The 24,207-nt window shown below is 50.2% G+C and overlaps 1 protein-coding gene across 4 annotated transcripts in view; it reads right to left on the bottom strand.

Moving 5' to 3' along the window:
• Window positions 1-11,621: 11,621 nt before the first annotated feature.
• LSAMP (limbic system-associated membrane protein) overlaps window positions 11,622-24,207 on the bottom strand; it is a 1,012,183-nt gene continuing 999,597 nt past the window's right edge. For 2 of the 4 annotated variants that reach the window (XM_008631753.2, XM_008631755.2), the window contains one exon: window positions 11,622-18,798. In XM_008631753.2, coding sequence (XP_008629975.1) covers window positions 18,701-18,798 — 98 coding nt within the window. In that variant the 3' untranslated portion in view covers window positions 11,622-18,700. The remainder of the gene's footprint in view (window positions 18,799-24,207) is intronic. The other 2 variants (XM_008631757.2, XM_017731916.1) reach the window with 1 other exon arrangement.

Genomic DNA, 24,207 nt, shown 5'->3' with positions numbered 1-24,207 from the left:
GGGACTTGGCTACCTCTGATTTTTTGCAGCAGTCTCTCCATGCAGGATAGAGACGTGAATGATCCCAGTTTTAACTGGGCCAGATCAGAGATTTAAACATGCCGAGTCCATAGTCGGGCAATTTCTCTCTTTAGAAAAGACAAAAATCAAGAATCTAAGTACCAAGAGGTGTGGAAGTCTGAAGTTTTGCCATCCATGGGTTGCACCCTGGCACATCTGGATCCTCAGCAGATAAGCACTTTCTAGAGAAGCAAGGACTGCTTGGTTTAGGCAGTCAGAAAACACAATTCTGAGGTAAGAAAAGAAAGCACTTTCTGAGGCAGCAAAGTGCACCTCCTGTAAGAAAGAGCATTATTCATGGCTCTTCAAACCTTTTCTAAAGGATCTCCTGGACTGAGGCTGTGGGCATCTACAAAGATCATGGCCACGTCTTGGCTTTTAGTCAGTGCACTTACTATCAGCCCCACAGCAAACAATCCCTCATGTAACCTCTCAGGTCATTTCACAGAGGTGCTAAGCACAGGTGGAAGAAAGAGTCAGGCTTCCCCTTATCACTCTGTAGTTACTCTTTGTGAGCCTGACAAGGTCTGGACTGTTCAGAAAACCGTGGCTGACTTTATTTCCTTCCCTGTGGCATTGCACTAGCAAAACCCACGTGATGACGATGATCCTATCACAGTGTTATACACACTGGAAGCATTTAGGGCTATGAAGGTCACACTTCACTAATTTACTGCCTTTTTGTGGAGCCTGGGGACCATAGAGCCCAGAACAGGGAACCCTTTTCTGCCTCTACTGTGCTTGTCATCACATGGCAAGGAGTCTCCATTTAAAATACAAATCCTGGTGTCAGAGAGACATAATCAAACCAGCACTTTGGTCTGAAGCAAGAGGGGAGTTCCCAAACACAGGTTCACTTCTCCACCTGGGCATGATTACACAAGGAGATGTGACTTCTCCTCTCTGTTCATAAAGGAAAATTTAAACCATTTTGCCCAGTCTTCCACATGCCAATTCACTAGCTATTCAAGAGTGTTTGTATGAACAGGCCTTTGCTCACACAGGCACTTGGCTGTTGGTTGCTATCACAAGTGAATAGGATGCTCCAGCAGCATTTCGGTGCCCAGTAGTTGGCCCAGGTAGCTGATCACGTTTGGTGTCAGTATTGCCAAGACTTAAGGACTGTCTTATGTTGCTGGTGCTGCCTCCAGGCCTCAGAAGTCTGCCAGCCTCAGCATCACAGCATTTCTATCACCCTGCACCCAGGAGCTGTCAGTACTCTTATCAGCGTTATCTGCACAACCCCTGGAGTGCCGTAGGAAGGATAGTTATGACAACAGAGAGCTGTGAAGGCTTAGACCCTCCAGACATGTCGTGGTACTTTCCTCCTGGTTGGGCAGCAGGACTCAGCCGCTTGCCCAGGGGCGTGGGAAGAGGCTGTGACAGAACACACAACTGAGCCAATCTCTCAGGATTTCGGGCAGATCAGATCAGTAGCTGCTCTGCCCCGAAGTATTTATTCTGCAGGGAAGGCGGTGGGAATAAAACATACCTTAAAGCCTTGTTAAAAATACACGCCATGAAGACAGCTCCCCTCTCAGGCTAAAACTGTCTCCAGGGACGATCTCTGGGGAATGCCTGTGTAAGCAAAACACCCACCAGGGAGAAGGTTTCTCAGGGGGCGTGTCTGTAGGTGAGCGCTCCGCTAAGTGGAATGCCTGGGGAGAGCACGTTCCCGCATGATGTGCTGCCTGCCTCTGCCTTTCCCTAAATAGCGCATCCTGTCTTTGCGGCTCGGAATACGCTTGTCACAGAAAAGTCCGCACATGTAGGGTAGGACTTTCTTTTAGTTCATAGCCAGCCAGCTTGTAAAATCAGATTTTAAGCTAGAAACACCTTTTGAGCTAAGTCAGCTGCTTGTGAGTAGCTGCTCGGTGCCAGCTGAGCTGTGCCCAGAGCCTTTGCACTGCACATGGGCACAGCCAGTCACCCCTTATGCTTCTGCTAATATCCAGGTTTAAATGCCACTGTCATTCAACTGGCAATACAGTGACACAGCCACCTGCACCGGGCAGCCTTGCCATGTGGTGACACAGGAGCTGGTGTAATAGGGAAGGAAAACAAGGATTTTAGGAGGCCTTGACATAGGGAAGGCAAAGCACTACTGAATCAGTGACTGGGGGTGCACCCCTTGCTCCCTGCTGGGGAATAGGGGAGTCAGGGGCAGCAGCAGGTTTTGGAGATGGGGCAGCCAGAGAGCCCTGCAGCCTGCATGGCAGTCACAGCAAAGCATCCCTGTGCTGCTCAGAACAGCTCAGCCCTGCTTTCTGCTGCTGCTGAGACTGCTGGAGGGGAAAATTAGATTTGCCTTTTGTTCAGCCAGCCTCACAGAAAGCCTCGCTCAGTGGCTGGGTGAAGAGCAGAACCTGCTCATGGTGCCTGCACTTGAGTATTGGCTCAGCTGAGAGGGACCCCAGGAGCTGAACCTCTTCCTCTCACAGCTGGCTCTGAGAGTTCATGCTGGGGTAGAGTCTCCATGCCACAGAGACATCAGCCTCCCCCAACAGCTATGCCTGCTGCTCTGCTTGTGGTGGAGAAAGCCATTAAGGATGGCAGAGATCTGTGGGACCTGTGCTTTGCTAAAGGAGGCTCAGGACCCATGGTGCATGTGTGTACTTACTCAGCTGACTGCGGATGCCTCCCAGATATGCCCTGTTGTTGTCCCAGTTTCATCCCACCAGAGAGTATCATGGCACATCCTGACAGCAGGCAGCTAAAGGAGGAGGCAGAGTGCCTTCCTCCTCTCCTCACATTAACCATATTCTGTTCTGGCTGGTCACCCCAAAGGCAGCTCCAGTAACATTTTCTGTCTGAAAGGCACTGATGCTGGAGCAGCATTTAAATTTATGTTCCCATAAAATATTTTTTCCATAAAACATTTTTTTCATAAGCCATAGGACAGATTGGAATCTGACACGTTCAGCTGTCGCTGGATGAAGGGAAGAGCAGAAGTGACAGGAAATTTTTAGGAGAACTATATTAAACTCTGTGTAGGATTTTGATTTAGTAGTAACAGTAAAATGAAATTTCAGCTGATATTCCATTATCCTGTTTGCAGTGCACTCTAATAGCATCTCCATTCATAAAACAGTTCAGCTCCTGTCCTTTGGTGTTGATCTATTTGTTTTGCTCTAGAGCAGTTTCCAACACACAATGAATTCGCCTTCCTGCATACTTGTGTATTCAGGAAAGGGACAACACCTTTCCAGGCTGCCAGCCTTGTATGTGCGTGTTGGATCCTGAGAATGGAACCTCTCAAAAGCACATTTCATATGGGTGACCCTCTGCAAATGTCTTTGTGGACACTTGGCCAGATGTATTTGTTCCCCCATCTTCTGGACTAGTGGGGTGCAGTGTGAACAGATAGGCAATGAAAAGAGAGAAAATACAAAAAGCTGGGCTAGGAAGAGGGCAGGGGCTCAGGAGGCAAACACATTTTCTGTTTCCACCTGACCAGGTGCCAATGACCCATTACAAGTGCGTGACTTGCCTGGTTTTGCAGAAATCACGGTATGCAGCCTCACTGGAGGCTTGCAATGCCTCTCCCACTAAGCCTGGCTTGAACTGGAAATCTTTTGTTCTTTTTGGCTCTGCCCTCACTCACAGAAGTCAGGCTGTGCAGCCGGCATCCAGGCAACTGTGAAGCATCTGCAGATACAAAAGCAGAGGTGCCATGTCCTCACTGCACTCATTCCTGAAAATTTCATCCCTTCTTTTTGGAATTTATAATAATGGGCCTCACTTTTTACTGATATTTTCTTAGGAACTCTGCAAGGTGAAGGCAAAGCACTACCAAATCCCAAGGGTATAATTTTACCCCTATTTCTGGTGGCATTATAGATAAATCACCCTTTAGAGTGAGTTCAGCCCCATTTGTCTCCCTTCTCCACGCCCTTCCTATCAGATACTGGAACGCCTCAGCCTCCTTCCCTGTCTCCCAGCTCTTGCAAGATGTGCAGCTTCTTGCAGGAAGCCTCTCTACACCAGCGTTAAGTTACTAAGCAGCCGAGATAAAAGGTTCCCACCTTCATAAATAATCCATGTGGGCCAAATGGCTTGTGCTTGCTCGACAAACTCATGCATGAGAAACAGAAAGGGAAGAGACAAGCACTAACCCAGCAAGGAAAATAACCACCTCACGCCAATAAAGGTGGAAAGGAGATTCAGAGAAGCAAGAGAACAAGAGTAGAAAACAAGGAGATGAGCACCATCAAACACTTATTTTGTCTTTATTCACAAAGTGTCTGGAGACTGGTTTTGATTTAGCTAATTTACTCATTACAAGGAAGTTACCAGAGCAGCCTGGTACCTGCCAGCCCCTGGGTGACACTCAGCCCACACCTCTGATGGGTTTGCCCATGGTCATTTGCTGGTGTTGGAGGGATGTAGATGTGCAACCAGCATCAGAGGGACTGGTGAGCCCAGCATCAGTGGTCCCACTGCAAACACAGGGTGTGCAGCCCAGCAGTCACAGCCCAGGCAGCCTTTCTCAAGGGCTGCTGTACAAAGGGCAGCTCAGCTAAATGGGCTGTCCTGCAAATTAAGTTTCTGGGTAAGTTTGCCATTATAGAACAGCAGGACTTCAAGCTTCCAGAACAGATGCCACACCTGTCCTTTGCTTCTCTGGCACCTGTCAAACACAGAGGCCCATCACTATGTGACAGGGGTGAATCCCTTCTGTTTGATAGGTTCTATGTCTAATAACTCTGCCTTGGGAGAGGAGCTCACTAGCCAGCACAGCAGACCCATTGGTGTTGGTACATCAATGTCCTTGAAGAAGGTGTCTGTGCCAAGAATCAGAATTCCACAGTAATGACAGTAACCTTTTCAGATGACAGAGCTGATGGTGAGCACAAATAGTGTCCCTGTGCTCTTTCTCTTAGGATGATCCAAAGACATTGGTAACGTGCAGATAAGGCAAAAAATACCCATTTGTGCCTGATTCACCACTGAGAAACCTCTCACTCGGAGCTGGTGCCAAACTTTTAAAGGGAGGCTTAATCCAGGGCAATGAGTCAGGTCTGGCACAGTTAGCTCAGGAGGTGTCAATAAGGACTTTAGGCAGGTACAAGTCCACCTCTGCTGTTTGTAAGCACTGGACAGAAACTGCTGCCACAGGGAGAGTGCCAGGCTGTAGACTTGCCACTCCCTAAATTACTGCATTCCTTCGACTGAACACAAGACCTGGGCCTGGCTGTCAAGCCTTGTTCCTTGTTCACAGGTGACCCTGGAGTCGGTACCAGATGCAGAAGGATGCATAGAGCAGTGCACAGGCTCCCTCCTCATGACATGCACCTCTTCCTGTCCTTGACAAGCTTTTGTCCTATGATTATGAAACAACCACATGTCACAGCCACAAAGCAAGAGAATGCAATGGCATCCCCAGTGCTTTGGAGATGAACAGAGTTCAGCAATTCATTTATTTAAATTGCCCAACTGACTGAGGAAGGGGACTATTCCCTCTGGTATACAAGCACAAACCATCTCACACAGCCATTCTCCTTGTGTCCCAAGCCAAACCTCCCTGACCTTAGCTGTGATCAGGCCATCCCAGTTTCTTAGACTGTTTTGTGAAGCTGAACACAACAGATTTTGGCCACTGGAGTAGTGATGAGTTCCTGCTCCTTGAATGCAGTAAAAAACTGCTGCAGACACAAATTTAAAAAAGTGGGAGAGAGGATAGCATCAAAGCAAATTCATGCTCCTGCTCTGAGTAACTGTTTTCTCAGCTCTAGGATTTAATAAGAACAAGGGGGATCACTAAAAGGGATGAAAGGAGAGCTCCCAGAGTACAGACAGTGACCAAAGGAGTGAGTGAGTGAGTGAGAACACTGGATTCCTTGGGAGATAAAGTTTCATTGCTATGGAATCAATCTTCTGAGCTTCTCTTTGCAATTTTGTCTCATCTGGTGCCTCTCGAAATCAGTTTCCATTTGTCTGTCTGGTGCTAATTTTCCCTCATTTGCTGCATTGAAGCCATCATTAGAGGCACAGAGTGCCTGCAGTGCCTTTTTTCCCCCTTTCTTCAGTCACTCTCCTTAATATCTCTTGGTTTGTTAGCTCAGCTATCACTCAGTGGCAATCAGATGCTGCTGGTCTGATCTGTCTGCCTCTGGGTGCCCCATCCCTCCAGTTCCCAAGGACACATTGCTGCCTGGGGTAGTTGCCTGGGGCAAGGGCCAGGGAGGTGCTTTAGAGCAATTGCCAACTTTTATCTGCAAGTTTTACAGCCCTTTCTGAGAGATGTTTGATATCTTTCTTGATTTCCATTTCAATTAGCTAATGGAAGTAACAGATAGAAGAGGAAGGGTTTGGACAGCATTGAAAATGTCCTCTGAGCTTCTGGTCTTTGCCCTCAAGGTGATTCAGGGTTTGTTTGGAGTCAGAAGCTGGCTCTCAGCTGTTGGCTTACAAAGAGTGCTACCTCTGCCCCCAGGAAGTGGATCTGTCCCTGCAGCCAGCAGCACAAATCCTCATGTCTGTTCCATATCCCTCTGGTGCTCGAGCACTCCAAGAGGTGCATCTCCCTAGGGACATGCCCCACCACAACATCCTCAAGCAGACGGCAGCCCCAGACCTTGCTTGCACACCCGTTCCTCCCGCTTGCTGCCAGATCACTTGGCAGTGAAAAGCCTGGCTGGGCTCTGGTGCACGATCTGCCCCACTAAGAGAGCACACACTGCGGGATGTGCTGGGTACGGGGGCCGTGTCATTTGCAGCCCCATCCTGCAGCGTGGGAAGCTTGCCCTGGTGCCTGTCAGCAGCTCTGCTGTGCCAACAGCTGCCCCAGAAAAGCAGCTGAGCAGAAGAGCCCGGCACCACTAGCAGCAAGAGCAGATTGCTCCGGAGCGTGGCACGGTGCTCATCCCTGCTGTGTGCTGTGGTGGAAACGGCAGCGCTGCTCCTGCTCTGCCTCAGCCGCAGCCAGAGAGGCCGCACACCCACAGAGGTACCAGGGCGCTGTCACCAGCAGCTGCCTCCAGCAATGAACCTCTGCACATCTTCACTCCTGGGCCATGGGAAGAGCTCTGATCAGTGGCAGGAGGCTGTGCTGGAGGTGTGCGAGGCTCTGTGGTGGCAGGAATTTCAGGCTGAGTAAAGGATCGTTCATGGAAAGATGTGGTGGGCCCACCCCTCCCTTCACTAGACAGACAACCAACACACAAGCATTGGTGCTGGGAAGGGGGTGGTCTTGGCTCTGTTAGGCAAACCAGTAAAGTCAGCAGCCAGTGAGACAATCTGGGAGAGGTTTTACATGGCTGGAAGTTCTCAGGCCACTCTACAAATGGGTGATGGACCCCCAGGCAGGCAAGGCAGCCTTTATTTGAGCAGGCTTCCCAAACCACATTTCAAAGAGGATGCATAGTCTTAGCTCAAGCTTGCCAGCAGATCGTGGGTGCTCTGGATGGCTGTTCAGTGCTGTTTTCCACAACCTTTGCCAACTGAAGCCACTTCAAGTGAACAATATATTCCCTACAGGAATGCAGGGCCAGGACTGGAAGCCAGGTGCACTGTGAGGGACTGAAGCCCTGATGGATTCCTGCGCTTGTGTCAAGCGCCTCACTGACCCTCTGTCTGTGGCATCCTCAAGAGGCTCAGATCCAGGAGTGATTTCTCCATCTGGGAGGACTGCATTGCAAAACAGGTTGCAAGCTAACGAAACAGCCTGGGAGGCTGGGCTCCAAGAGATGGAAAACCCAGATTCACATGCTGAGCTGGCAGAAGAAGGTGGGATCACCCACTTCTACCAGTGACAGCTCCACAAACTCTCCCCCTGCTAGGACTGCATCCTGTCAACACAGATATCAGGGGACTGCAACCTTAGAATCCTGGATAAAAACATTAGCACCCAAAGATGGGGCAGCAGCAGATCAATGCCGAGGTGTGATTTCCAAACCAAGCGTAAAGGATGCCTTGCTGCCCTCCAGCTCTGTAAAAATTTTGGAGTAGCTTTCAACTGGCAGAGTAACATTGTTCCTGGTCAGCTTTTTTTAATCATTTGTAATATTTCAAAAGACCTTAAATCAGATTTATCATCCAGGTTATTGGAGGGTATGACAAGTCTATTATGCGTTTCAATTAGTGCCTTCCTCCTTGTGGTAATGGTTCAAACATTTCTTCTTCTAGTTTCCTGGCCAATGCACCACTTTTAGGCTGAACTGGAAAGGTGACACTTTTGAAGAGGAAGCAGTAAATGTTCTCCAAACCATATGCTCTGAAAGTATTAAATATCAGAAAGTATTGTGTAAAGCTCATACTCTCCAACGTGTTCTCAAGTTTTTACAGATACCACACCTGCCATGTGTGGACAGAGTTTGTAAGACAGAAAACAGACCAATAAAAAGGTGTTAGGTGCAGATATTTCTCTGGAAAGCAAAGCAATTTCCAGCTTTCAGATGAAAGCTCAGTTTGTTCTCAGTCAGTTTGCAGATGACACTGTGTGGCGATGTTGATCTGCTGGAGAGTAGGAAGCTCTGCAGAGGGATTCTGGTCGGGCTGGATTGCTGGGCTGAGAGCAACAGTAGGAGATTGTGAGTCCTGCCCTTCAGTCACAACAACCCCATGCAGTGAAACAGGCCTGGGGAAGAGTGCTGGAAAGCTGTCCAGCAGAAAAGGACGTGGGGGTGCTGGTTGACAGTGGCTGAACATGAGCCCAGGTGGCCAAGAAGGCCAATGGCATCCTGGCCTGTGTCAGCAATAGTGTGGCCAGAAGGATCAGGGCAGTGACTGTCCCTCTGTACTGGGCACTGGTGAGGCTGCACCTCAGGTTCTGGTGTTTTATCACAGTTTGCCTCTCTAAATCCAGCTCTTTGCCCATTCTGACAATGTGTGCTTTGACAATGTGTGTGACTGGCAAAACCCAGTCTTGGCTGAATTGCAAGATTTTTTTATGGACACACGTTTTCCCATAGCCTTTGAGTACCATAACCCTTAACTAATTTCCAACTGCAATTTAGCTGTGTTTGAACATAGTTCAAATTCCTCAGTGAGAAAAGATGAAGAACACAGTCTCCAGAATATCTCATCACTTTCCTTTTCTGGAAATTTTTACTTATGGTAAGTGCTAGGAATTCAGATCATCATTTACTGGTAGGTCTGTATCACTGCTAGTAATTTCCTATGTTCCTTTTGCAGTGAGAATGTGGTGCATCTAATAACTGCTCATGCAGATACAAAAAGCTTTTCATGGTGGTAAAAGCAGGAATTAATGTTAATGAGTGTGCTGTTAGCAAGGAGTACTATTGGTGTTAGGCTCACGCCTCACCAAATGCAAAACTTGTTTGTTAAGCAGATGCCAGTGTTAACAGCCAAATTCTCTTCCCATGGATAACTTAGTGTTAGTTAAATGTACCATTAAAAATGACCATTTAAAATGTTAATGAAAGGAGGGGTTGTACTTGCCAGGGTTTACCTTGTCTTCTTTTTAGCCTCAGCTTTAAGGTGGTAGAGGTAGAAAAGCAAAGACATCTTTTCCAAGAGTGTTCAGAACACACACTGAAAGAGGTGAAGCCCTGGTAGTGCTGGTGTCATTCATGTACAGCACCACAAACCCGGCCTGTTTCCACCTCAGTGACCAGCCAGTAAAGCTCAGTACTGACCTTAGCATCCATAGAGCACCGTGGTACCCCTGCCCTGGCACTCTGGCCACCAACTCTGCTGTGATCCTCCGTGCTGCACTTCCTGGCTCTCCCAGCACCGTGGAAAGGAACGATGGTGATGGAGGAGGGTTCATATCCCATTGCTTCTCTTTGGTCTCACATAGCAAAGGTGTGGTAAGTGCTACTCGCGTTCATGTTCACCGTCCTGCTTGCACCTCGTGCTCAGTGATGCACCTCTGCTTAGCCCACTGTTTGTGCTGAGCTTCTGACAGCTCCACTTTTATTTAATTTCATGCCATTTAAGAAACAAGTCTGTACTCTACTGGAAACCAGGCTTACATCGTCCTATGTGTTATGCTCCAGAAACAAAATTAGGTATAACTTTTCATAGAATATACCCCTGTTTTGTATGCAGGTCTCGAGTCTCTGCCCCAGTGAACTGTAAATAGGCAACAGGAGAGACAGTGGAAGGTGACAGAGGGGCAGTGAAGGCACCATATAGGTGTGAACAGAGCAAAACCAGAAATACGAAGGCCTGGTTTTCATGCTCTAGCAGTGACCGAGGATGAGACCACCTTTCAGAGCTCCCTTTCAGAGATGCAGCCAGGCTCTCCTGCAGCCCAAGCTGAGCCTGACCATGTGCAGCCTCGTGCTGCTGCCCTGGTGCTGGGTGCAAGCACACGCTTGCCCTGTGCAGTAGCACAGTTAGCTGTGTCCCTGGGGGACACCAGGAAGTAGAGATTCTCGCACTGGGAGAAGGACAGTGATGCCGGGCTGTGAGAGACAGGTGGCACTTACATGCTGAAGAGAGCCCCCATTGTGGTTATTTGGCTGTAGATGTCCGGGGTTTTCCAAAGCTCACATTTAAAATGCCCAGGTGCTGCTTTCTCCTTCGACCAGGTTTTTCCTGCATCTTGGTTTCTTCACCCCTTTGGCTGTTTTTCCTTGTAAAATTGCCCAGACTACTCTGCTGCCCTCTCCCTCCTGCTCCCTTCTAACCTATTCCTTTCATGCCTGCTTGTGCCCATAGTACAGGACTCCTGCCCCTCTCCCCCTTGTCCCAGCTGCCCTCATTCCAAGCCCCATGACCTCTCCATTCCCTTGCTTCCCCACTCCCTCCTTGTCATAATGCCTGGCCTTTCCAGTGCTGCATCCTGCTGTTTTCTGGCCAGCATTTCCTGCCTCTTTCTCCACCACCCTCCTTCTCTCTGTCCACCATCTCCACCATCATGCTGTCTTTTGGTGCTCATGTCCTGTGCTTGCCTAAGCAGCTCAGCCTCAACCGATTCCATCCATCAGCTTCCTTGTTTTTCCCCTCCTGGGACTGCAGCCTTGATCCCAAACTTTATCTGCACACACACACACAATCATGCAATTTACCTAATTAAAAAAACCCCAAAACAAACAAGAAGCTGAAGGCAAATGCTGACTTCAGGGCTGTGCACTGCAGTTTTGCCTATGGCACTTCTCTCCTCCTGGCAGCCCCATTTCACATCTGTTTCCAGCCAGCCTGCTCTCTTCATCCCCAGGCACTGCACTGCAGGGGCCGGACTGCTTGGGGTGACACAGCACCCTCAGTCCCAGGCCACTGGCCCCTGCCCCACTTGCAGTCCTGTACCACCCTGCCCCTCCAAGGAAGGTGAGGGAAGGGGTAGCCTGGCCCACATTCCCCCTGTAGGCTGGCAAGTCATCACTAGACATGATCAGAGAGGAGACAAGCCAGAGTATGCAAGGAAGGGAGGGGAAATGAAGAAACATTACCTCCTTTTCACGTTTATTTAATTTTTGTATTTTTTTGTATTTTTTTTAAGATCACAGAAGAGCAGAGCATTCATACATGTAAAGAAACAGAAACGAGATAACAGAAGTTAAATACATTGAGAAAAGAAAAAATAAAAAGCTTTTTTTTTTGTTCATCACTGGGTTTTGTTCATTTGTTTGTTGAGTTGTTTAGTTTTTTTGATCGGTTCTTTTACACACACACTTGCGCTTTTAAAACTTTCTTTCACAGAGCTAGTTTCAAAACCAAAACAATGGCAAAAAATAAAATGGCCATTTTCTCGTTTCGTTAAAGAGAAGTTCAGCTCATGTCTACAGTGCTGGGGAAAAATAGATATAAAGATATAGATATATATATATATTTATATGTATATAACACTGTTAATGAGGAGAGTTCTAACCACCCCACCGTGTAGCAAGAAGAAGGGACTGGCCTTCATTCTCAAGGTCTAGAGGATGAATCTTGGCTCCAGCTGGGAAGGCTGAATGATTTTGGGAGGTGACGGTGGCACCGCGGAGGCAGGTTCCTGCTCTGTGCCCCCTCCTCCCTTTCCTGGCACACACGTGTGCTGCCGCGGGCACAGGCATGCACACGCCTTCTCCTGGCTTCCTCAGGAGGTCACCACGTAGCTGTGTGTCACAGACAGAGCCACCGCTAGCAGCAGGTGGCTGAGTGCCCGCCTGGCTGAGTGTGATGGAGAGCGCGGGGAAGGAGAGCGCCCCAGGAGCACTCCTGTAGCATGTGCGAGGTGGAGCTCACGGGGTGTGCGTATGCGCCTGTGCGTGGCCGAGTGGGGAGCAAATGTCACAGTTCTGGAGAAGGACAGCCTCACTGGGATGTGCTCTCCTCACTGGCTGGCTCCTAGGTAAGTCTTGCTCCTCGTTTCCGCCCATGACCCCTCTGTTACGTACAGAAACATCCATACGCCTTTCCTCAGGACACGGCTGGAGCCACCGCGATGTCACACTGCTTTACTCACTGAGGCTCATTTTTCTGCATGGTGAGCATGCCCTGGGAGGCCAGGAGGGAGCTCCTGATGCACCATGAGGACAGGCAGGGAAAGAAGGGCCCTCCCGGGATGAAATCTCTGCCCCTTTCCCAGCTGTGCTGCCCAAGGAGCCCTGCTGCTCAATGCAGCCCCCACCACCCATGCTGCAGTCATGTCCCCTGTAACTGCTCCTTCCTTCTCTGCTGCCTGGGCACTTCTACAAGGCTTGCAGGGCAGTCTGAGTTGCTGTGGCACCAGCTAACCCAAGCCTGCAGCAAGTGAAGGACCCTTTGCTTCCCACCTGCCTGGGCTAATCAGGAGAACTGTTCCTCTTGCCCAAGCCCTGCCTTGGCAGGTCTCCTCACCTCACCCCATCACACTGACGGACAGAGGGCCATACCAATATAGTCTCACCAAGATGAGTTCTGCTCCCCTGTTACAGCGAGTGAACCAACAAGCAAGCACCATATATTGCCCTAATGGGAGCCAACCATTAGGCAAAATTTTGGGGGCTGTGGGAGCTGTCCGATCATTGTTCTAGCAAGTTACAAGAAGGAAAAGTGAAAGAGGTTTTAATGGTGTGACACAGCTCTTAGTCAGCAGAGTCATGCAATTAAAAAAAATCATCTTCTGGGCATCCCACTGGATATGAAGCCACTCTAAGATTAGCGTTGAGAGGCCATGGTCTCCTCACTGATGAACCTGAGAGTTCTGCGCATGGACGATGGACAGCACTCATCCCTACCCTTTTCCACCGGCATCACATCTTGGAAATTACCATCCAGTTTCTCCATCACTTCCCTGCCTCAAGTTTTGCTCTTCCCATAGGACAGTTTGCTCCCGGCATCCCTAACTCAAGAAGTTTTGTGTCCTTGAGTCAGAGAAGCAGTAAGATTGTGCACCATCAGGAGAGCGAGAGAGAGAGAGAGGGAGAAAGAGAGATAACTGCTCACCCCCCAGGCACCTCCTCTGTCATACTGTCTTGGTCAGCCATCCCCCATGTCAGTTGCTACATCACATCAAGCACCATGATGATTTGGGCTGCAGGTCAGTGTGCTTGGAGGAGAGGAAGCAGAGGTGTGAGGGGTTGGGAGGAGATGAGGTGTTTCCCTGTGCCCATAGATTCCCTCACCAGGGAAGGGCGAAGTGATGAAACACTGCACAACAATTGAGCTGAAATATCAACCTGCTGGTAGGGCTGTGAAGGACTCTAGCATAACTCCTCTGACTTCCCAGATCCTCTTGTTTCATCAGGACTCGCTGCTGCTCCCCCAAATTCCTTCCAGATGTGTAGCTTCCACTCAGCCTGGAGGCCACATGGCTTTTGATGGTGGCTTTGTCCATGCTGTGTGCTTGGACTTTCAAAACGGGGTTGCTCAGACAGGTGGCCTGGGGGCGTGGTCTGGATGCACCTGGAGCTGAGAAGCTGGTGGGGCTTGGATGTTCTTTGACCAAAAGTAGGGTAAGCAGCAGTGCACGCGCGATCTGCCCAAGTGGTGAACAGTCAGTGGCGTGAGAAAGATGTGCAGACAAAGACTAACTCTCGACACAATGCATGTCACCAATGAAATCTCCATGAATGGCACGTTCACATGCACTCGGGGCTAGCATGGGGCGACACAACTTCACTGGTGAAGAAAGCGGGTACGGGGGAGGAGGAGAGGGTGCATCACTGAGCAACGAGCCCGCAAGTGCAGGGCTGCAAACAAACAGAAATGAACACAACTGCCAAGATACAGGTGTCGGCTGGAGCATCCCACGTTGCCCTTCCCAGCCGTTCAGAGACAGGTGTTTGCTTCGTTTTCCATCTGACCAGGCACACGCTCCAAGCGACATGCTACAATCATGCATGGAGTTCATGTGGCTCGGGGTGGCTGCATTTCCCCTGTCCAGTTCCTTTCAGAAAGACTTGCCTTCACCCCTCCTCTCAGTCATCCGAAAAGGGTTAGAAATCTGCTAGCGATTATGGGGCCATATATGAAATCTAAGTTTTTGTTCCTCTGCTTGGACATTACCAGACATCTCATATAACTCTTGTAATATTTACAAACCAGTAGAAGAAGTACAATTTTTTTTCCATTTTGTTCATATCTTTTTATAACACTAAATGTTAAATCTTCATCAATCAAACACAATTACACTGACAAGCTCGAGGAACTGGTGTCCCATTCCAAACTCCCATCTTCCCTGGTCCCCAACCAGCTGAGAGGCAGCAGGAAGCAAGAACACAGCTTTTTGGGAGGTGATGGGAAAGACAGCAATGTAAACAGGGAGAAGAGATGATGAGGAGAAACAGTTTCAGAGAGAAGGGCCTGAGACATGAGGAAACCCATTGCAACATCTCCGTCAGAGGGTGGAGGGAGAAAGAATGGGAAAAAGCATAGGACCTTGCCTTTGTTTCCTATATTCATCTGGGCTCACCTCTTGACAGGTGCTCTGAGCGATCCCTGCTTGAGTTCAGGAGAAATGGGGGGATTTCTGCAGCACCCTGTGAGGCACACTACAGCTCACAGGATTAGATTCTTGGAGAAAATCAAGCTCCAACCTACCCAGGACTTCCCCCAGCCCTGCTAGGAACAGACATTGCCAGGAGTGGGGTTCCCAGCACTGCTGCAGGCAACAGGCATACTTGGTGTTGGTGGCTCTTCTCAGAGAGGTCTGCAATTAACTGGCTTTCACTGTTTCACAGCCAGGCAACAGAGGCAAAGACCTGCCCAGGGCCTGCAAGAAAGACCAGATCCCAGCACTGGGGCTGGGGCCGTTTCCCCCATTAATGAGCAAGTGGCTTTAAAAAATGGATGCCCTGCTTTTGACATTTAAAAAAAAACATCCCCTCAAAACTCCTTCAGATGTGACAGAAACAGATGTGACATAATGAGGTGCCGAGACTTGATGACCACAACCACACCATAGGGGTCTGATGTGTGTGACCCCAGTGCCTAGGAGCGACCCCACAGTGACAAAAACACATGCAGAGGGTGCTACCATAGCAACCAGGTTGACATCAAAGAACCTAAAGTGGGCTTGACTCAGCCCTGAGGAACAGCCTGTCACAGCAAGGCACTGCGGGCTCCCCACCTTTATCAACAAGCTCGTGCCAATAAACCCTGGCATAGGTACAGCCCCGAGCAAGAGCAGTGTGGTGTTTTCCCTCATGCCAGTGTGCTGGAAAGGGTGCAGCTCCCAGACCTGGTTTCTGGGACCAGCTGACGGCTGTACCAGGGGAAAGAGGAGCCCTGTTGCAGCAGAAACTCTGGACTTGTTACTAAGACTGGGAATTACATGGCCCTCCTGAAGGTTAGGCACGAGGACTGGGATGTCTGAATGCTATGAAGAATACATTTTTTCCTGGGCTGACACACACCAGTCTCCAAAGGAGATGCCCAAGTCCCATCAACGACTGCCCTTTCTTGGAGGAAAGGGAGCCATCCCTGGATGCCTTGGGTGGATTTCAAGCACCAGTTGCCCACTTGCAACTTGCACTCTCTTGCAGGTATGGCTTCGGGGTCTGGAGGAGCATAAATTACCACCATCCAATCCCACAGCAGCTCTACACCAACTCTTACAATGCCAAAACTTCAGCCTTTCACGTCTCTCTTCAATAAATTTCCTTGCTCTTCTGGCTGCCTGGGAGGAGCCCTTGACTGCCTGCTTAATTGCGTGCCTGCTGCTTCCTGGAAGAGCTGAGCTCAGCAGCGAGGGGACAGCGCCGGCAGTGCCGCAGTAAGGCGAGAGCACCACGCTGAGCGCAGGGAGAAGCCTCACCGGACTGTGCCCCACCCACGCAAAGGGGGGGCCGGGCTCGCAGGCAGCAATTCCCGCTTTGCTTCCCGGCAGGGGAGCACCTGGCGGGTATTCCCTCCTGCACACTGCAAGGCCAAGCTGTTTCCCCCTTGCCTGCATGTGAGCACGGCTGCCAAGCGTGCTGCCACTGCCCCAGTGCCCAGGGCAAAGACAGAGGAGCAAACTGGCTGCTGCTTGAAAGCTCAGCGGCTGAGCACCTGTAAAACACTGTGCTGTCGTGGCATGGTCACTCCATTTGTGTGGGCTAAATCAAGCTCTCCCCTGCACATCCCTCTCTCCAAAAAAGGCCTACCTGATAAACCCTGCATTTTATCAACTTTACTGCTGGTGGATACTATGGCTCGTGACTGGCCAGGGGACACAGGAGTCTTCTCCCCTCTGCCCCGACCCACACACAGGCACTGCAGCCCCTGCTCCCTCTGGCTCCTGCAGCAGACCTTGTGCTGTTGTGGTAAATCCAGCCACCACCCAGCATTTTATCAGTCCTGTTTCTCACAACCTTCTCTCCCCTCCTCACTTGGGAGCCACTAAAGCATCTCTTGCTGGCACCTCTGTATGTGATTCTGCTGTGGGAAGTGCAATGGCGAGCGAGAGTGCTCTCCAGCAAGACCAGCACCTTTGAGATAAGAGAAGAGCAGGGAAAATTGTGCTGCCTGCTTCTTTGCTGCACCACTTTAAGCTCCTTCTTTGTAAGCCCAGGATTTTGGACCTGATATTTATTTCTTACATTCACAGGTCCTGGACATTTTCTGACCCAATTTCTTTGAAATGTGGAATTTGCAGTGAGTTTTGTAATAGCAGTGGTGTCCAGCACACACACATGCACATATACACACACACTCACCCTTACACAGCCTACATTTCCTTTTATACCAGGGAGGACAGTAAGAACAAAACCAACAAAGCAACAAAAAAGGGTATTGGCTCTATTTTTACATGATTACCAAAATGGTTAGGAATGCCAGATTGTGGTTTTCATGTTGAGGTATCATTCCTACACACGCTATACCTAAAAGGAGTGGCTGCTTGGTGATGTCCAAGGTCTCATCACTCACATCCCACCAGCCCAGCCGCCCATCCCCAGGAGGAATGGTGGCCGCACTCTTCAGTCCATAGGTTGTGGGCCAGTCCTGGTTTCTTCTGCTTGCTTGGACAATTGCAGGAGTGCACACCCCCATGCGCGTGCGCGAGCACTCATGCATGGCACAGGCTGCTATGCTGGTACTTGGAGGCTGAGAGCCAAACAGGTTGGAGGTGGGAGAGGAAAAAAGCCTAGACAAGGGTGCAGACTGACTCTTGCAAACAAGGTGGCCAGAAGACAAAAAGCCAGTGAGGACACAGGAGAGGGGACACCATGTGAACCTTTGTTGCAGCTGCCCTGCTCTCCTCATCTCTCTTCTCTGCCTAAGGGATCTCTCTGCATCTTGTCTCACACTTACAAGGCAGGACATTATCTACAGCAGGATGAGCATATGTACACATGGACTGTTCGTTTTGCATGCTTAGAGAGAGCAAGAGAAAGAGAGAGAGTGAAGACAGAGCAAGAGCCACACATGCATGCACGCACGCACACAGGCATACACAGGAGAAAGAGAAAGACACCTGGTTGAACTGGAGGGGAGGAAGAGGATTTAAAAAAAAAAAAAACCAAAAAAGAAAAGTAGGCTTTCAGTAGAGTTGACGCAGCCTTAGTTCAGGCTAGTGAGGGCGATGTTGCATGAAGGAGGGGACAGGAAAGAAGGTGTTTAACAAGGGCTGGGTGCACATGAGCGCAGGGTGAAGTGAAGAGAGGAAGGGGTTTTTCACAGGACACCAGTGTGCAGAGAGCTTCAGGTGACTTGCTCTGGTTTGTGGCTTTCTTTTTTTTTTTCTTTTTTTTTTTTTTTTTTTTTTTTTAAATTTGTTTTTAAAAGTATGAACTGGCTGAGCATTAGCTCACAAAAATGACCCAGGGCATCCAAAAAGTTAAATGGCTATAGACACCGAAGCAAAGACCTCTTTCTGCAAAAGAAAGAAAGAGGAGGAAGGAAGGAAGGAAAGTGAGGGAGTATGGAAAAGAGGAAGGAGGAGAGAAAAGAAAAGGGATCTTCTGTTTGATTGGCTTTGCAGGTTTTGTTGGATTGTTTACATTGCAGCATCCTCCGGCGACACGGTCCTTGCTGGTGCCCCATTCTCCCCTTGCTTTGTGTTGCCTCCTAGGCAGTCGATGACTTGACAGCCGGCTTTTCAGGTTTTGGATTAAATGTTGCTGAGTCTTCTTTGCTGTAATTTTTCCTCTCCCCCCTCTTCGCTCCTGAACACACAAAAGTTGTGAAAGAAACAGTCGTCTCTCTCTCTCCCCCCCCTCTTTTTTCTCTCTCCCCTCTCTTCGCTCTGTCTCCTGTATAACGCGTTTTGTTTTGTGTGTTGTTGTTGTTGTGTTGTTTTTTTAATTATTATTAATATTATTATTTTTAATTCTGATTTGTATTAACATTTGCTGAGTAGGCAGAGCAGGGATGCTGCCAGAAGCCACAGTGGGACGGCCAAACTCATGGAGCCGTTGTCTACTCTCCCTGTGCCGGGTCCTGCAGGGTGCGAGAAGGGAGAGAAAAGAAGACAAGATTACACAAGGCTGGGTGAGATGGGGGTGACAGAGGAGCACAGCACTTCAGTCCCATGCTGCTCCTGCAGTGCTGGGTTTGGGCTTCAGGGCACAGCTGCCTTCCCACCCTGGTGAGCCTCCCTCCAGCCCAGCTACAGGCTGCTGCCTGCCAGCTGGTCAGCATCCTCCTTCCCTCTGCTTACACTCCAATGGCATGTGGCTCTCCCTAAACAACACTCAGGCTGGAGGAGCAGGGCCTGGAGCATGCAGGAAGGTTCAACCCTGGCTACTGACCACATCCAAACCCCTGCTGTGCCTCCAGCTGGGAGCTGCTGGCCTTCCAGCGCAGGGATATGGTTCACACCTTTGCAGATGCAGCCCCTGGTGACCACCCTCACACCTGCCCTCTCCACCACCTTCTCAGTGCCAGGACTCGTTGTAATTCTGTGCAGTGGCCAGTGCCTGTCTGCAGGCAGACACCAGCTCTACAGGAGCTGATTCATCACAGTGGTCCGATCAATAAAACATGGGCCCAACCAGCAGACACCTTCCTTCCCTGCCAGGGGCTGCACCGTAATTATTTGTGTCTGAACTGGGGTGGAGGAAGGCTTTGCTGTTGCACTTACAGCCCTGTGGCATGACACCTATGGGGTGAGGGTGCAGGGTGTGCCAGGGAGGTTGATTTTTCGTAAGGGTGGGAAATGAAGCTGCACGTGTGTGCGTGCGCATCCACAGGCTCCGTCAGAGGGGGCAGGGAGGAGCGCACTGCTGCAGCAACAAATAATGCAGCCTCGCTCCAGGAATATTAAGTGCTAACACTCCTGACATCTTCTCATTCATCCTCTCATTTACGGGTTCCCTTTCCTGGATGGCTTTAACGGCAGTGATGCTGTTTTAAATTCACCCTGCAATCCCAAGCCTCGGCAGCCTGTCTTTAGAACTGGTCAGGGAGGTGTACATGGCTGTGGTTCTGTAAATGCATGCTCACCATGTATGTGTGCACATAAAGTACTCGTATATGTGTGCATGCATGCACATGTACGTGGACATATATACACATACGTGTGTGTGTATGCAGTGTTTTACACAGAAGGTGTGCAGGAAGATGCTGAAGAGTGGAGGTGGAGATGAGTTTTTATGTTGGAACTGATCCTGCTGTGGAAGAAAGAAGTCATGCTAACTATCAAGAAAAGCTGTTTCTGATGGCAGAGGGGAGCCAAAAAAAAATTTTATAAAAGGCCTTGTTCAAGAGAACTCCATGAGACTGAAGTACAACTGCTCCCTCACAGCCTGCAGAGGCGAAGATCCCCACTCTCCTGGGTGGAGCTCAGGTGCCACAGGCTTGCTGAGCAGCACGGTCTCTATTAAACTTGAGCTGGTAACCAAAAGGCAGCAAATCAAAGAAGGATGTCTCCAGAGTCCTTCAAATTCCATTGCATTTTCATTTGTCTGATTTCTTCCTAATGTAGCTGATCACTTACTAGAGTAGTTGTTTGTGCCCCAGTTCTGTACTTTCATTATTAAGTATGTGTTGATTTGTGTGGAAAATTTATATTCCATCTATGGCTTCTTTTTCAGCTAGCCCACGTGCATCTTTTGTGGCTTGTCACACAAATCCTACTACACTGTTTTTTTTTACTCTTTTTATTTCCTCCTCTATGCTCAGGAACAAGTTTCAGTTCAGCTACTACCCCTACCTCACCTATGTTTCAGAAAAAGCATCTCTCACAGTCAAATAACTGTGGGGAAGCTGTTTGGGACCATTTGCATCCCTTTTTGGCACAAAACATGACTCCTCTGGCACAGCAAATAAACAAGAGCACACCAGGCAGGGTGTGTTCCCTACAAAAATGTTCAGCCACATTTTTACTATTTGGCTTCAATACTATTTGTCTTAACTCATACATGGACATGTACATAACACACACGTGGCAACCATCCTCCTCTTTGCCACTTTTCTAGGGTGCCCACGCAACCAGAGCAAAGGCATGTGCACCAATGGTGGCATGCAATGCACAGGCAAGGGGATATTTGGCCTTGGCTGGGTACCTCTGCCTCAATACATCGAAATGCACAGATCAGAGTTTGTGAGCTTGGTGGGGACTGGGGGCAGAGGCATGGTATGGTGTGGTAGTGATGTGGTGAAGAGATGAGCCTCTGCAATATCTAGGTATAAGAGAGGACACACAAAGACAGGTGGTGTGATGGAAGACTTGGGAGAGGGTCACGCCAGCTTCTGTTCTGCATGAGCTTGTGTGTCTAAGTTTGAGGGCATCTGACAAGCCAAAACTCCCATCTCCAGAGGTGAAAAATGATGTGTTACATGTTCTCATGGCTGCCTGTGTGTCCCAGTCAGATGGTGGGGCTGGCTACAGAAACCTCTCCACGTGCAGTCCTGATCACCTGTGCCACACCACAGGCTAACCCCAGCAGCTGTTCTCACCAGCAGGCTGTGCAGGTGTTGGGCAGTGTGTTAGGCTGACTGGGAGGACTGGGATCCAGTGTGGTCTCTGCACATAACCCTGGGGGCCACATGGAATCTCTGGGTTTGACAGCACAGCTAGCTAGAGTACATGCCACGGGTGCTACATTTCCTGTCACAAGTACTGAAAACTCCGGGAAGGTCATAGTTCTATCACAAAATAATGTCTTGGGGGACAACAACTGCTCAAGCGTAATAAGAAAGAGAGTGAAAATGCTGGAAGAAAATAAAATATTTGTCTTTGAGCGAAATTTTGTGCAGGAAATAGCATCCATTTTCAATTCATTCTATCACTGTCACCCTTCCTTCCCAGCCACACCTCAGGCTGTGCCAGCCCATGTTTGCATGATGACCTCTCCATGTGTGTGCATGAGCAGCTGCTGCTGTGGGCACCGAGGCACCCATACGGCCACGGGTGAGCGCCCACGCTGGGGGCAGCGCCGGCCTCCACAGCGGCCACGGTGTGCTGCAGAACCCGCACACCCCACACCTGCACACTGCCCTCCGCAGGCGCGCCCACCCCCAGCGTGCACGCGTGGACAGGCACGCGTGGGCACAGCTCCCCCAGGCGTGCACACGCACGCCGCAGACGCCAAGCCCCTGAGCGCACAGACTCCCCGCAATCCCCCATCCCTGCAGCCCCCAGGGCACAGACCCCTGGCAATCCCCCCGCCCTGTAGTCCCCTCACCGTGCCCGCACATCCCCTCGCCACCCCGGTCCCGCATCAGCAGCGGTGCGGTCTCCGGCGCCCTCTGGCGGCCGCCGCGCGGAGCCGCCCCCGAGCTCTGCCCGGTGGGGCCCCCCCAGAAACCCCCCCGGCCACCCGGCTGCCCTCCCCTGCTCCCTCTCCGCTGGCACCGGGGGCTTCGAGGCTGTCCCTGTGGTCTCCCGCTTCGGTACCCTTGAGCCTGTGCTCTGGGAATTTGCTGTAATATCCCGGGCTATTCATCCCCCGGCAATTGGACAGCCCTGCCAAATCTGTGACCACGGAACAGCTTTGAAAGGGGTGCTCTTCCACCACAGACAGGAGAGGAAATTGGATTTCCGATGCTGATGAGTTAATATGAATATCTGGCAGCATTTCACAGCTAAACCCCTAAGGGACCCTAGACCCTAAATGCTGACCGAGTCAGATCCCATTAAGCAAATCAAGAAGGAGCAGACTGAAAATTGGCAAGGCCAGAACAACTGCACTGCTCTTCCTTGCTCCAAATGTGAGACATTTCGATACCTGGTGCAGAAGCAGGTGGAGCCCTGCCATGGTGCCTAATTGTGCTGCAACAGCTTCATGGGCACTGCATCCTATGTTTCCAAGGCTTTATCGGTGTCACACGTTCAGCCTGGGTGATCTGCATTGGTGCCATGCCACAAGGTAGCCTTGGCCAAGATTTAGAGAGCTGTAGCTCTCACAAGGTGAAGGGGACCATGTGCAGCCCCATCCCACCCCTGTCCCCAAGGCAGTGTAACCCTGGCTGCATCCTTGAATTTAACAATGGGAAAAACAGAGCTGTGCCACTGTGACCTCACTGGTCCCGCCCACCTGCCTGTGTGCAACAGCCCAGAATACCAGCCTGGCACAGAGAGGCTCCAGGAGCCTTTTCCTAACGCTTCTGGGAGAACTTCCACATACTCCTGAGGGAGGATGCAGAAGGGGTGGCAAGGCCCTTCAGTTTGGGATGCCAGCAATCTCCCCTAGTGCCTAGCACTCCTGCAGGCCAACCCTTCCACGCAGCATGAGGCAGAACAGTTGCTGCATGCCCTCACGTCCAGAGGGCTGCAAGGCAGCCTAGCCCAGGGTTCACTAGACAGGAGTGGTGACAGGTGCTACTGTACCCGACTTGACATGGCACAGCTGTAGTGCTTGTGCATGTGATGGTTCAAGAACTGCACCTACTCCTGTGAAGAATGTAGGAAAAGAACAGTGAGAAGGATGGGGGGCTTGGATTAGATGGCAGAGGAAGATGGGAAAAGCTGCTTACATTCAGAGCAAACCACAGCCAGATTGTAAAGCCAAGAGCTGCTTTCATCCTCATAAACAGCCTGAGGAAAACACAAGAAAAGATCTTTGCTGGGTCAGTCCAAGGGTCTTGTCTAACCTTCAGTCCTGTCCTCTGTGGGTGCTGGGTGGGGGCCAGCCAGCAGCACATGGCAAGCATGATATCATACTGGCCTGCCTCCTGTGCTTCAGAGTCATTATGAGCCAGCAGAAGCTGAACCCCTTTGAGATTAACTTCTTCTACCATGAACTTGTCTGGTCACTTCTGGACTGCCTGAAGACTTCCATATCCACAGCCCACTCAGCTCTTTAAGAAGCACAGCTGCAGTCAGCTGCCAGCAATGACATTGTGGCCCCACATTAAATTCGGGTGCTATGTTCTCCTGTGACTCTAGGACCTCAACATTAAGAGGTGGCCTGGCACACCTGCTGCTACTAATTGCTCCCTGAACTGTCTAGATTAAAACGGTCTCAGTCACTCCTTGCTCTGCAGCCTCCTCTGCTGACTATGGGAGAGCCAGGCAAAGGAAACTGCTCAGTGTGGGAAGAATTAGCTGGGGGGGGTTGTTCAGCTCTTCCTAGGAAAGGGAGAGATGAGCTTTTTTGTCAAGAAAACTTGCAAGACACCCAGCCTCAGCAGCAGTGTCCGAGGTCAGAAGGCTGTCCCTGCACAGGCCCTACCTCATGGCTGGTGTTGGCCTCTGAAAGCCTGCAGTGCCCACTGGGGGCTGCGTGAGGAGGTGAAAAAACGTAAGTTTGTCTGGGCAGAGGCACAGGAAAAGGCTGCTGTGATGAGAGAGATAAGAAGGGAGTAATGTGGACTGAGGTGATAGGATGAGCACTTGTACCAATGCTGGGCTACAGCACAGGAAATGATATGATGGAAGATCTTCAATTGAAATGGCAATACAGG

Source organism: Corvus brachyrhynchos, unplaced genomic scaffold (genome assembly GCF_000691975.1).
Source record: "Corvus brachyrhynchos isolate BGI_N302 unplaced genomic scaffold, ASM69197v1 scaffold3, whole genome shotgun sequence".
Taxonomy (NCBI): domain Eukaryota; kingdom Metazoa; phylum Chordata; class Aves; order Passeriformes; family Corvidae; genus Corvus; species Corvus brachyrhynchos.
This window is presented reverse-complemented; position numbering and strand designations above follow the sequence as displayed.